This window comes from Sphaerodactylus townsendi, linkage group LG06 (assembly GCF_021028975.2).
Source record: "Sphaerodactylus townsendi isolate TG3544 linkage group LG06, MPM_Stown_v2.3, whole genome shotgun sequence".
NCBI classification, from domain to species: Eukaryota; Metazoa; Chordata; class Lepidosauria; order Squamata; family Sphaerodactylidae; genus Sphaerodactylus; species Sphaerodactylus townsendi.
Genome location: NC_059430.1, coordinates 4,738,929 through 4,750,642, shown reverse-complemented (window position 1 = coordinate 4,750,642; position 11,714 = coordinate 4,738,929). Strand labels below are relative to the sequence as shown.

The 11,714-nt window shown below is 50.9% G+C and overlaps 1 protein-coding gene across 1 annotated transcript in view; it reads left to right on the top strand.

Moving 5' to 3' along the window:
* Positions 1 to 2,877: 2,877 nt before the first annotated feature.
* Positions 2,878 to 11,714, top strand: part of LOC125435940 (C-type lectin-like) — an 86,237-nt gene continuing 77,400 nt past the window's right edge. The window contains exon 1 of the mRNA XM_048502468.1: positions 2,878 to 2,927. Coding sequence (XP_048358425.1) covers positions 2,918 to 2,927 — 10 coding nt within the window. The 5' untranslated portion in view covers positions 2,878 to 2,917. The remainder of the gene's footprint in view (positions 2,928 to 11,714) is intronic.

Genomic DNA, 11,714 nt, shown 5'->3' with positions numbered 1-11,714 from the left:
CTAATGCATAGTTCAGCTAATACTTTTCCATCACAGAACACACTCCTGCATTTCCAGCTGGGTTACCTTGAATGGAGTCCGCAGTCCCCATTGGCCGATTCTCTTACCTCTGCCTCCTGCCCTGTCAGGATAATTGCAAGAATTCCATACCAATATTCCTGGGGGGTATATCCAAGAAGAGAAGAAGGAGAGTTTGGGTTTATATCCCCCACCTCTCCTGTAAGGAGACTCAAAGGGGTTGACAATCTCCTTTCACCCGCCTCCCTACAACAGACACCCTGTGGAATGCGATCTGACTGAGAAGGCTCAGAAGAACTGTGACTAGCCCATGAGTCACTCTCAGCTGGTGTGTGTTGGAGTGCATAGGCTAATCTGAATTCCCCAGATAAGCCTCCACAGCTCAAGCGAGCAGAGCTGGGAATCAAACCCGGTTCCTCCAGATTAGAGTGCACCTGCTCTTAACCGCTATGCCGAAACTGCAACTTGCCGCTGCTGTCCAGCAATAGGGAAACTGCACGGGTTGGGGCACAGCCTCATTTGGGCAGAGCCTCCGTTATTTATAAGTTTGTTTGTTTGTTTATTCGATTTGATTGACAGCTGTATCCCGAGAAGGGAACTCGGAAAGCGTACAAATTAAACAGAAAACAGCACATAACAGTATACCAAGCGAATTGAATAACATCATTAAAATCCATCAAATCGGATTAAAACAGTATCAACAGTCCATCCCACCCCCAAATTGGCCGAGATGGCATCCGGTCCTAACCCCGGAAGGGGGCCGGCATTGATGCCAAAAAATAAGCAGGTGGTCCCTTAGCACAAGAGAGGGGTGGAACTCGGCGGCCAATACCCCAAAAGCCCGATTGGAACAGCTCAGTTTTGCAGGCCCCTCACGGAACTCACCAAAGGTCCCGCAGGGCCCTAACTGTTGGAGATTATGTCCATGAGACCCCATCCAGGAGCCTGCATACGGTCCCCCAGCGTTACATCAGGATTCTTCTTAGGTTGGCGATCAAGGATGGAATAATAGTTTGCTGGGCTTTAGCACTTAGTTTCATTGTGGGTGAGAAAGAAGGTAGTATTTCCTAGGGTTTTCCTCCAAGGCTAGTCATCGACTTGTTGTTCTGGGGTTACCAACCTCTTGGTGGGGCCTGGGGAATTGCAAGTAATCTCCAGGCAACAGAGATTAATACTCCTGGAGAAAAGGCCTGCTCTGGGGATCAGCTCTATGGCATTTTACCCCTCTGACTTCCCTCCCCTAATTCCTGCCCTCTCCAGGCCCCACCTGTAAGGAACTTGTAAGGTCCAGGCCAAAAGTAACATTTGAGTTCTTTATTGATCTGGCATTCTAGGGTCAGTCACAAGCAATCGCGGGGAACTGGTCTCCTAACGTTCAAACAGCGGCACTGCGAAGACTCCCCTCCAATGGATTCCGCCAAAGTAAGATAAACACAATTGTAGTTCCCATCCGAAAACTACACGGTGAAACAGTTTCCACACAGACATGCAGGGGGAGTCAGAAGATACCAAAGCTAGAAGTTGCAGATACTGAAAACACTCCCCAAATCCGGACTGTGCGCCAACCTTGGCAACGGAAAACCACTCCAAGGTTAAGCAGCAACCTTTAAATCTCCAGGAATTTCCCAACAGAGTTGGAAACCCTAACTTGGGACCCAATCTTTGCCAGTGGCATAGTGAGGGGCGTGGGGAGAGGACTTCTGCCCCAGGAGCAACTTCCTGGGGTGATGGGGGGTGCATTGCACGACCACCCCTCCCAACTGTGCCTTCCCGGGCACGGTTGTGAGAACGCTTCTGAGGAGGCAGTACCCAGGGTCAGCTGTGGGACTTGTCCTGGGTGCCATTTTACACAGCTATGCCTCTGCTATCACCACACCCCAAGGTTGCTGCCCAGAGATTGATTTTGCTAGCTTGGAATCTGTCCCTGCGCCCGGGGCGGGAGTCCCCTCCGGGACCCCGGTTGCCAACCCACCTTCCCCTGTAGCCGCTGGAATGTCGCCGGCCTCTCTCCCGTTCTCCGGGGAGTGGACTAACTGAGACAGCCGTCTCAGCCACAGGATGACCCTGCCACCCACGGGTGGCCCAGGGTCCCGCAGCACTCTAGGCCAGGTGAGGCAGGGGAAGCCTCCCGGCCCAGCCCAGCTCTGTTCTCCCTCTCCCCTCTGGCCTTGGGCACCCCTCTCTCTGCCCGCCATCACTCCTCTTTTCCCCGTCCCTGGCTCTCTGGCCTCTTCTCGTCTTCCCCCTCTGGAGTGTTCCCCTCCCAGACTTTCCCCTGCCTGTTCCCAACTCTTTCCAGCTCTCCTCCCCAGCACACACTCCCACTCCCTTCCCTCCTTCCCGTCCTCTCTCCTCTCTTTCCCGGATTTCCTCCTTCTTATCCCCTCGCCCCTTAACTCCAGGGGTTGAAAACCCCGCCTCCCCGCCTCGTTTCTCCCTGCCGCCGCACCTACTCAGCCCCAGAGGGCTCAGCTGGCCCTGCTCTCCTGGCTTGGTCCACGCCACGCAGCAGCCGCGGCAGGGCTCTTCGTCGGCCGGCTTCCTCACTCGGCTCGACCAGCGTGATGCTCCTTGCCGTGGGCCTCCGCATGCCCCGCAGGCCAGAAGAGGCGTCGGGCAATCCCCGGAGCCGGCAGCACGGCGGCGCGGCGGCTCTCGTCCAGCAGCCTCCCGCGCCGCCGGTGAGTCGTCTCCCGGCCGCGGCTGCGGCTGCGGCTGCGGCTGCGGCTGCGGCTGCGGTTGTGGGGTGGGGTGGGGTGGGGTGGGGTGGGGCCCAAGGCCGGGGAGGGGGTCGGGGCTACCCCCGCACCCGGACAGAATCAAAGGGCCTGACTTCTGCAGAAGCCAACTGGGAGGAAGGACTGACCTTGTAGAATGCAAAGGAGGGCAAGGAGGCCTAATGGAGGGAGGTAAGTGACTGCCTCCATCGGGACCTATGGAAACAGAACAAAAGAAGGCTTCTGGCATAGGACAACCCCCTTTCTGCATGCGGAGTAAGAACACAAGAAAGGCTGTAGGGCAGGGAGTCTGCAACCTACGGTTCTCCAGAGAGGTGCTCGCGGACGCCCATTGACCATGGTGGCGGGGGGCTGATGGGAATTGTAGATCCATGAGCATCTAGAGAGTCGCGGGTTGCAGACCCCCTGCTGTAGGGGATCAGACCTGTAGTCCAGTGATGGCCCGAACCTTTTTGAGACCGAGTGCCCAAGCTGCAACCCTAAACCCACTTATTTATGCGCCAAAGTGCCAAGCGACGGCAATTTAACCTGAATACTGAGGTTTTAGTTAAGAAAAAAATGGTTGGCTCTGAAGTGCGTTACTTTCGGGAGTAAGTTTGGTGGTAGTTGTTGGCTTAGCTTTGAAGCAACCATACAACTCTTTGAACAGGTGAATCACGACCCTAGGAGGGTTTACTCAGAAGCAAGCCACATTGCCAGCAACCGAGCTTACTCCCAGGTAAAGGATCGCGCTTTAGTTCTTTGCATGAAAATCAGTGGGGTTTAACAGCGCTTAACAGGGTTACCTACACTGCTTCCCCAAAACTAGGTCTTAGGTTTAATGCTAATAATCGAGCCCAGTGGCCCAGGCCAGCCTAGATGTGGGTGTGTGTGGCAGGGCGATTTCCCCCCCCCACATGATGAACTCTGTTTGTGCGTGCCCACAGAGAGGGCTCTGAGTGCCACCTCTGGCACCCGTGCCACAGGTTCGCCATCACTGCTGTAGTCCATCCAGTCTGGCAGCTTGCAACATGCAGTGGCCAATCAGTTACCCTGGATGGATAACAAGTAGGGTTGCCAGGCCCCGCCCTCACCACCCCCGCCCATCTACGGGGGATTAGGGTGTTGGAGTCGCCAGATCCAGGTTGGAAAACACCTGGAGATTTTGGGGGTGGAGCTGGGGGGAGGTCGGTGGGGTACCCTGACATACAGTCCGCCCTCCGAAGCAGCCATTTTCCCCAGGGGAACGAATCCCTGTGGTCTGGATATGAGCTATGTTTCAGAGGGATCTCCAGGTCCCACTAGGAGGCTGGAATCCCTACAAACAAGCAGGCCCAGTGGTCAAGCCTTTCCTCTTGGCACTAGGATCCAGAGGCTGACTCCTTCAAAACGCAGAGGCTCCTTTTAGTCCCTGTGACGTAATTTATTTATTTATTTATTTATTTATTCATTCTTTGGACTTTTATACCGCCCTATCCCCGGAGGGCTCCGGGTGGTGAACAACATATAGTCACAATACAGTCATAAAATAGCTAAAACCTTAAAAACCTTTAACACCCCATATGTCCCTGCACGGCCTCTCCGGTCGGGGGAGGCCAACTTACTGGTGGTCCCTGGCCCTTCAGCAATGCGGCTGGCCTCCACGCGGGCCAGGGCCTTTACAGCCCTGGCCCCGGCCTGGTGGAACGCTCTTCCTCCAGCTGTCCGGGCCCTGCGGGACCTTGGGGAGTTCCGCAGGGCCTGCAAGACGGAGCTGTTCCGCCGGGCCTTTGGAGAAGCCGGCCGCTAATAGTGCCCCCCTTCCTTCCTGTGGCCCTGACATCTAGGCCACATACCACCTAACGAGACTCGCCATGCCTCCCTTTCCAGGGGAGAGGGAATTTTAAAGGTGGAACATAAGGCGTCAATCACATATTAATTATATCTCTATCCACTGAGATTATGTAAACTAAATTTCTAGTTTTATCGCTGCTTTTAAATGTTTAATTGTTTTATATTGTTATTTTATATGCTGTACACCGCCCAGAGCCCTTCGGGGATGGGGCGGTATAAAAGCCTAATTAAATAAATAAAATAAAATAAATAAAAGCAGCGATAAAAAAAGGAAAACTAAACCTAATATATAGGCTAAACAAAGCTGGCGTCCGACAGCCCCATTTAAATACTCCTCACCCAAGTGGGTAGGGCGGCGAGTCCCCTCAGATGACAAGAGGACCAGATGTAAAGGGCCAGAAAGAAAAGGCGGGGAGGGGAGGGGGCACCATCAGCGGCCGGTCCCTCCAAAGGCCCGGCGGAACAGCTCCGTCTGACAGGCCCTGCGGAACTCACCAAGGTCCCGCAGGGCCCGGACAGCTGGAGGGAGAGCGTTCCACCAGGCCGGGGCCAGAGCCGTAAAGGCCCTGGCCCTGGTGGAGGCCAGCCGCATCATCGAGGGGCCCGGGACCACCAGTAGATTGGCCTCAACTGAACGGAGCGGCCGTACAGGGACATATGGGGTGATGCAGTACAGGTACATATGGGGTGATAAGACAAACCCTAACGGATCAGAATTGTTGTGAATCTCATCCAGAGGCGTATGTGGGAAAATGGCGCCCAGAGACAGCTGTTCTCCAGGCGCCCCCGCTACGCTCTGGCAAAAAAAGTAAAAGAAGTCGAGGACGGAGACCTCAGTTGCTTCTGCTCTCCCCAGAGGGCTGACACCGTTCTAATAAAGCTCTTGAGCCGTTCTCGAGACTTGTTATTGACTGGGATAACAGACCCTTACTTCCTATTTCTCTCTGTCCATGTGCTCCAGTCTGTCTGTATCAAATTATCAATGTGGTCCAAATGTGTAGATACTTAAATCTAGAGACTGAAGCTATGAACTGACAAGGGAGCTCTTTCTATAAAGAGCTCTTTCTATTGTTGTGATTGTAAACCAGAAAAAGCCTCAAATTTTCAGAAAAATCTTAAATTTCTTTTTTTTTAAATTAGAGAACATTAAAAACAACCTACATAAAGGGAGAGAAGGAAACCAGGTGTTTTTCAAGTTCAAGTTCAAGTTCAAAGACCTTTATTAGGCATTAAAACATAGCAGAGCTAAGTAATCCAAATACAGTTTTACAAGATAGAACAGGTACTCCTGTTTCAAAAATGCATGCATCAGAGCGAAAGAGGAGACCAGGAAATTATTTCGTAATAGTGAGCAAGAATTTGGCCACTATGTCCAATTGCTTGGGATTCTCTGTATTCAGAAGATAGTTCAGTTTAAGATTAAAAAGGCTTGGATGGACCAGTAGGGGATCCCCTAGAAACAGGTTTGGTCTAAAATCGTTAAATTTTGGACAAACTAATAAAATGTGCTCCAATGACTTCTCAGAGGTTTGACAGTATTCACAGGTACGCTTTTGCTGTGAAGGTACCGTGAATCTCTCTGGGGAAAAGGTTAGTGGAAATGTGTTGGTTCTCGCTCTGGTCAATAGCCACCTCAGCTTAGGGTCAGACAAGATGTTTAAATATGCAGCTGTCTTGCATTTCCCGGGCATGATGTTAAAATGGAGGGGAGAGAACAAGCTCCTTGCTTTACTAACTAGATATTGGTGTTCCTGGTCGAATAGCCGTACCTTGATACAACGTTGTATCTCGCTGGGAGAAAGCATAAGGAGCTGGTCCCAAGAAAGACCCAGGGAGGAAATCTTTGATTTGATATGAGCCCACCAGGTAGAAGATTGAAGTTCGTGGAGGGTGCAATAAATGAGACTGTTAGGGTTGTTAAGGAAACATAACCGAATCCAAAGTTTAAAGGTGGCCCACCATGCTTTTGTTAGGACTTGACAGTTAGATCAGCAAAATCTACTTGACAGCTTGGCTGATGCAATCCTCCACCTTTCACCTAGTTTCCGTGGGTGATGCAACCATGACTAAGCACATCATGTGTGATTGCATCACTGCTCCCTGATTGGTTGTATGTCTCTATGTATATGCACAGAACAGTTTGGTCTATGCGTGCTTTGGTTATCCAGTTGCTGCGCTGCACTCTGTCAGACTGTTTTGTGACTTTGGAAACAAGGAATAAAACCCTTCTGTTTAACTGCTTCTGCTGTTGCCACGACCGCTGCTGAGTGAATCCTTCTCAGCTTTTGTTTCCAAGAGGTGTAATCCTGCCTCGAGGCAGAGGGCGGCGTAGGGTACGCAATGGGGGACCCCAAAAAGCTTATATAAAAATTTAGATTGTATTCGCTCCAAGGATATATGCCAGGCTTCGATCCATAGGGAAACCCCATAGAGAAGTTGTTGGGACACCTTGGCATTAAATACCCTTAGAGCAGCCGGAAAGGTGTTTTTTCAAACGTTTTTTTTTTTGGGGGGGGGGGGGTCTCCTGCTTGTGTTATTCTAATTCTGTTTTAGAGCTGTTTTAGGACACAAAACATGTTTAAGCTTCACTTGTTTATTTAAATAAATGGCTGGTCCATGTCATGAGCTACAAACATAATTAAGGGCAAGATGTGGGTTTGTAGGTAAATCTTTAATTTCTCCACGGTTCCACAATGTGGAATCCAAAAAAATCCAAACTTCACATACACGCTACAGGGGTCGGTGCTATCAGTCACAGACCAGGAAAGGGATTTGGGCGTCTTAGTGGATAGTTCCATGGGAATGTCAACTCAATGCATGGCAGCTGTGAAAAAGGCAAACTCTCTGCTGGGGATCGTTAGGAAAGGAATTGAGAATAAAACTGCAAGGATTGTCATGCCCTTATATAAAGCTGTGGTGCGACCGCACTTGGAGTACTGTGTCCAGTTCTGGTCGCCGCATCTCAAAAAGGATATTGAGGAGATAGAAAAAGTGCAGAGAAGGGCAACGAGGATGATTGAGGGACTGGAGCACCTTCCTTATGAGGAGAGGCTGCAGCGTTTGGGACTCTTTAGTTTGGAGAGGAGGCGGCTGAGGGGGGATATGATTGAAGTCTATAAAATTATGCATGGGGTAGAAAATGTTGACAGAGAGAATTTTTTCTCTCTTTCTCACAATACTCGAACCAGGGGGCATCCATTGAAAATGCTGGGGGGAAGAATTAGGACTAATAAAAGGAAACACTTCTTCACATAACGTGTGATTGGTGTTTGGAATATGCTGCCACTGGAGGTGGTGATGGCCACTAACCTGGATAGCTTTAAAAGGGGCTTGGACAGATTTATGGAGGAGAAGTCGATTTATGGCTACCAATCTTGATCCTCCTTGATCTGAGATTGCAAATGCCTTAGCAGACCAGGTGATTGGGAGCAACAGCCGCAGAAGGCCGTTGCTTTCACATCCTGCACATGAGCTCCCAAAGGCACCTGGTGGGCCACTGCGAGTAGCAGAGAGCTGGACTAGATGGACTTTGGTCTGATCCAGCTGGCTTGTTCTCATGTTCTTATGTTCTTAATGTGTATTTCTTGATCTACACTCAGGCCCCAGTTCAGAATAATATACAACTGGTATGTCAGATTTATCTTGCATCATCCTTATGGCAGTGGAGTGCCGTGTTTGAAGTGGGTGACTATCACAGGAGAGACCAGGTTCTAACCTCTCCCTCAGCAAATATATATGGACTCTATGGTACTTCACCCCGCTGAGTGCTCTATCCCCAGACTCCACCCCAAAATCTGCAGGAGTTTTCTAATCTGGAGCTGGCAACCCTGTTACCAAGAACACCGTTGGCAATCTTCAAGTCCCACACACTGGCGGACCTGCCTAGGGGACAAGGAGTACCCCTTGTCCCCGGGCGCGGCAATTTTGGTCACGTGGGGGGGTCACGTGGGGGCGCCGAGCCAAAACGCCCCCACACACACAGACTGCACCATCATCATGGAGCTGGCAAGCTGCTGTACACAGAAGTCGGCTCGGGCTGTCTTAGCCCCGCCCACTCTGTACGGTGGCTCACTGGGTCAGTTCCAGCTCTCAGTTCATTAGCAAGCTCCACCTCCCTTTGACCCAGTGTGCGTTGCCTTCTGCCAGGGTCAGGATGTGGTTGCACAGACAAACCTCCTCCCCTGCTGCTGACTGGCCAGTGGCCACCAGCACAGAAGGGAAAGAAAGGTGAGCAGGCCCAGGAGGAAGCCCTCGCAGCAGCTGCCTCGTCACAGCCTGAGAAAGGTTTGTTTTTGTCCCTCCATTGTTCCCCCCTCCCTCCCTCCCTCCCTCCCCGCCCGCCCCAACAGGCTGAGAAAAGTTGGATTTTGGGACCTCTTATTGAAACCACTTTGGCTGGATTGGGTCCGATGAGCTTAAAGGAAATATTATTGTATTGTGGGGTGGAGGGCAGGGCATTAAAGGCCAACTATTTTTGGCTGTTGTGGGTTTTCCAGGCAGTTTGGCCCTGCCTGGTCTGCCAGTTTTTGCTGCTAGCCTTTCGCCCGCATTTACGCCCGTGGACTGAAGATGCCCCAATGCCCGGGGAAACCCACAACAGCCTGTTGATTCTGACACTGGAAGCGTGCAAAATACAGCCTGGTGTTTTAGGATTAGAGAAATCCGACAATACATTCCAAGCAAGGAGAAAACGCTCATTCCAAAGTGTGCGTTACTCTCTGCTCCAGGCAACTGGCTTCAAGCATCGATGGGAAGCACCTGGCTGGGGGGGGGGGTGCCCTCCTTCCCAGCGCTGGGATCCCGAGCACAAGGCTCCAGGCGTTGCAAAGGCAGAGGCAGGCAGAAGCCCCAAACTCCCTTTCAGTGCCAGGACTCTGCCCTGGAAATGGCCCTCTAATAAAAGAAGAACGAGCCTCTGGGCATGTGCAGAATATGACCAGTCAGAGTGCTGCTGGCATAGAGCGGGCTTCTCCGTTGGCATAAGTGGCTCCGAAGGAGAGGAGAAAGACAAAGGACAAGCTCCAGGGGGTGGGGTGGGCGCAAAGTCCTTGGAGAGGTGGGCTCAGGTTTCTCATGAGTTGGAGGTCGGGAGGAAGTGAATCCCCTCCCAAGCCCAAATGAGTGAATCCCTCCCCAGCCTCCCTTCTCTCTCTCTCTCTCTCCCCCCACCCCCCACAGCACATCTGCAGATTGTCACTCAGCAACGGTGCTGATTTCAAATCCGGGTGCCTTATTGTTGTGGGAACCTCACCCCCCCCCCCGCCTAATTGTGTGCCCCCCCAAAAGGACTGGCTTTGATGGATTTACTTTTCTAATTTCCAAGTTATGTTTCCTGGCATTGCTTGCCCGACGCATCAGGGGGACAAAATGCCCCCTTCCTTTGGATCTGAAAGCCAGAGACGCGGCCCCGCTGGCTCAGCTCCCAACTTTTTCACAATCAGTTTTTTTGGGGGGGGGGGAGGGACCCTGTTAGTCTGTTGCATCAAAGTCAAATAGTAAAAGAAAGCAGGCATCTAGGGGCACCTTATGGGGAGAGCCTAATCAAGACTCCTCTGAAGTAAATCCCAAGATCCCTTCTGCACATGCAGAATAATGCACTTTCAGTCCCTTTCACAATTGTTTGCAAGTGAATTGTGATGTTCTGCACAGTAAAATCCAGCTGCAAAGTGCACTGAAAGTGGATTGAAAGTGCATCATTCTCCATGTGTGCAAGAGGCGCAAATGGTGCAATGGGCTAAGCCTTTACTCCCAGACAACAGTCATTCAGATCCCGGCAACCAGTCCAGTGGGATCCACTTCCAAGTTGACTGGTGTTAGTGAAGCTATATAAGTAGACAGACACAGGTCTTGGTGGTTATAAATATCTAAGGTGCATTCTTTCAGGCTATCACCTTATGTTCACTTACCTGCATCAGGAAGGCACTGGAAAACCACCCGGTTAACAGAGTCTGCCTGGTAAAGGTAGTGATGTGATGTCTGTTAATGAAAGAAGAGTGCACCCGCCAGCCCATCACTTCTCCCCCCTCCCCCCCCAAAGCCTTCCTGCTTCCAAGGGCCAGTGGCTCCAGCTGAAGGAGGAAGGTTTGTTGTTGCTGGCTGTGGGGGGGGGGGGAGTGATGGGCCAGCGGGCACATCCTCTGTCATTCTGAAGAGAAGAAACCATTTTTGTCTTGGGAGGGGGTTAAACAGAGACACATGAGCAGGTGCTCTGTTTTCCCAAAGACAGATTTTTCCCCTCCCGTCACTTCCAACAAAAGTGCCACCTCCTGTACTCATCTGATTTGGGAATAAAAATGACTCTCTTCCCACCCTGTGCTCATCCTTCTGCTATTATCTGTGCTCTTTTACACATAAAGACAATACTGAGTTGTCATCCTGGGCTTTTTAAACACTAATTCTGTACAGTTAATTGTGGAGTCCTCTGTTGGTTAGGACTGTGAGAATTTTTTTGCTGGATCAGATGAGCTCAGTCCTCTGCCTCCAGTGGCCAGATACTGTTGGATAGCTCAGACACAGAACGCTATAGCAATGACTATTCTGTTTATACCAAGTGTGTGTTTAATCAGAAGAATAATTCTTCTGAACATAGAGGGTTTGTTTCTCCATTATTCTGCCTAATAGCAGTTGCTGCACATTCATGTTTACTTCCTTTTATAAGCATAAAAACATAAGAACGAACCTGCTAGATCAGACCAGAGTCCATCTAGTCCAGCACTCTGCTACTCGCAGTGGCCCACCAGGTGCCTTTGGGAGCTCACATGCAGGATATGAAAGCAATGGCCTTCTGCTCCTGCTGCTCCTGAGCACCTGGACTAGATAGCAAAAGCCATCTAAACATCTTGTGGCAATGAATCCCATAGAATATTTTCTACCTATCACATTGTAATCCAGTCCTTCCTCTAAAGAGCTGACTGTGGTTCTCCTCATCTGCATTTTCTCTTGCCCAAGGTTACCCAGTGAAGAAGAAGAAGAGTTTGGATTTATATCCCCCCCCTTTCTCTCCTGTAGGAGACTCAAAGGGGCTTACAATCTTCTTGCCCTTTCCCCCTCACAACAAACACTCTGTGAGGTGGGTGGGACTGAGAGAGCTAAGAAGAACTGTGACTAGCCCAAGGTCACCCAGCTGGTGTGTGTAGGAGTGCACA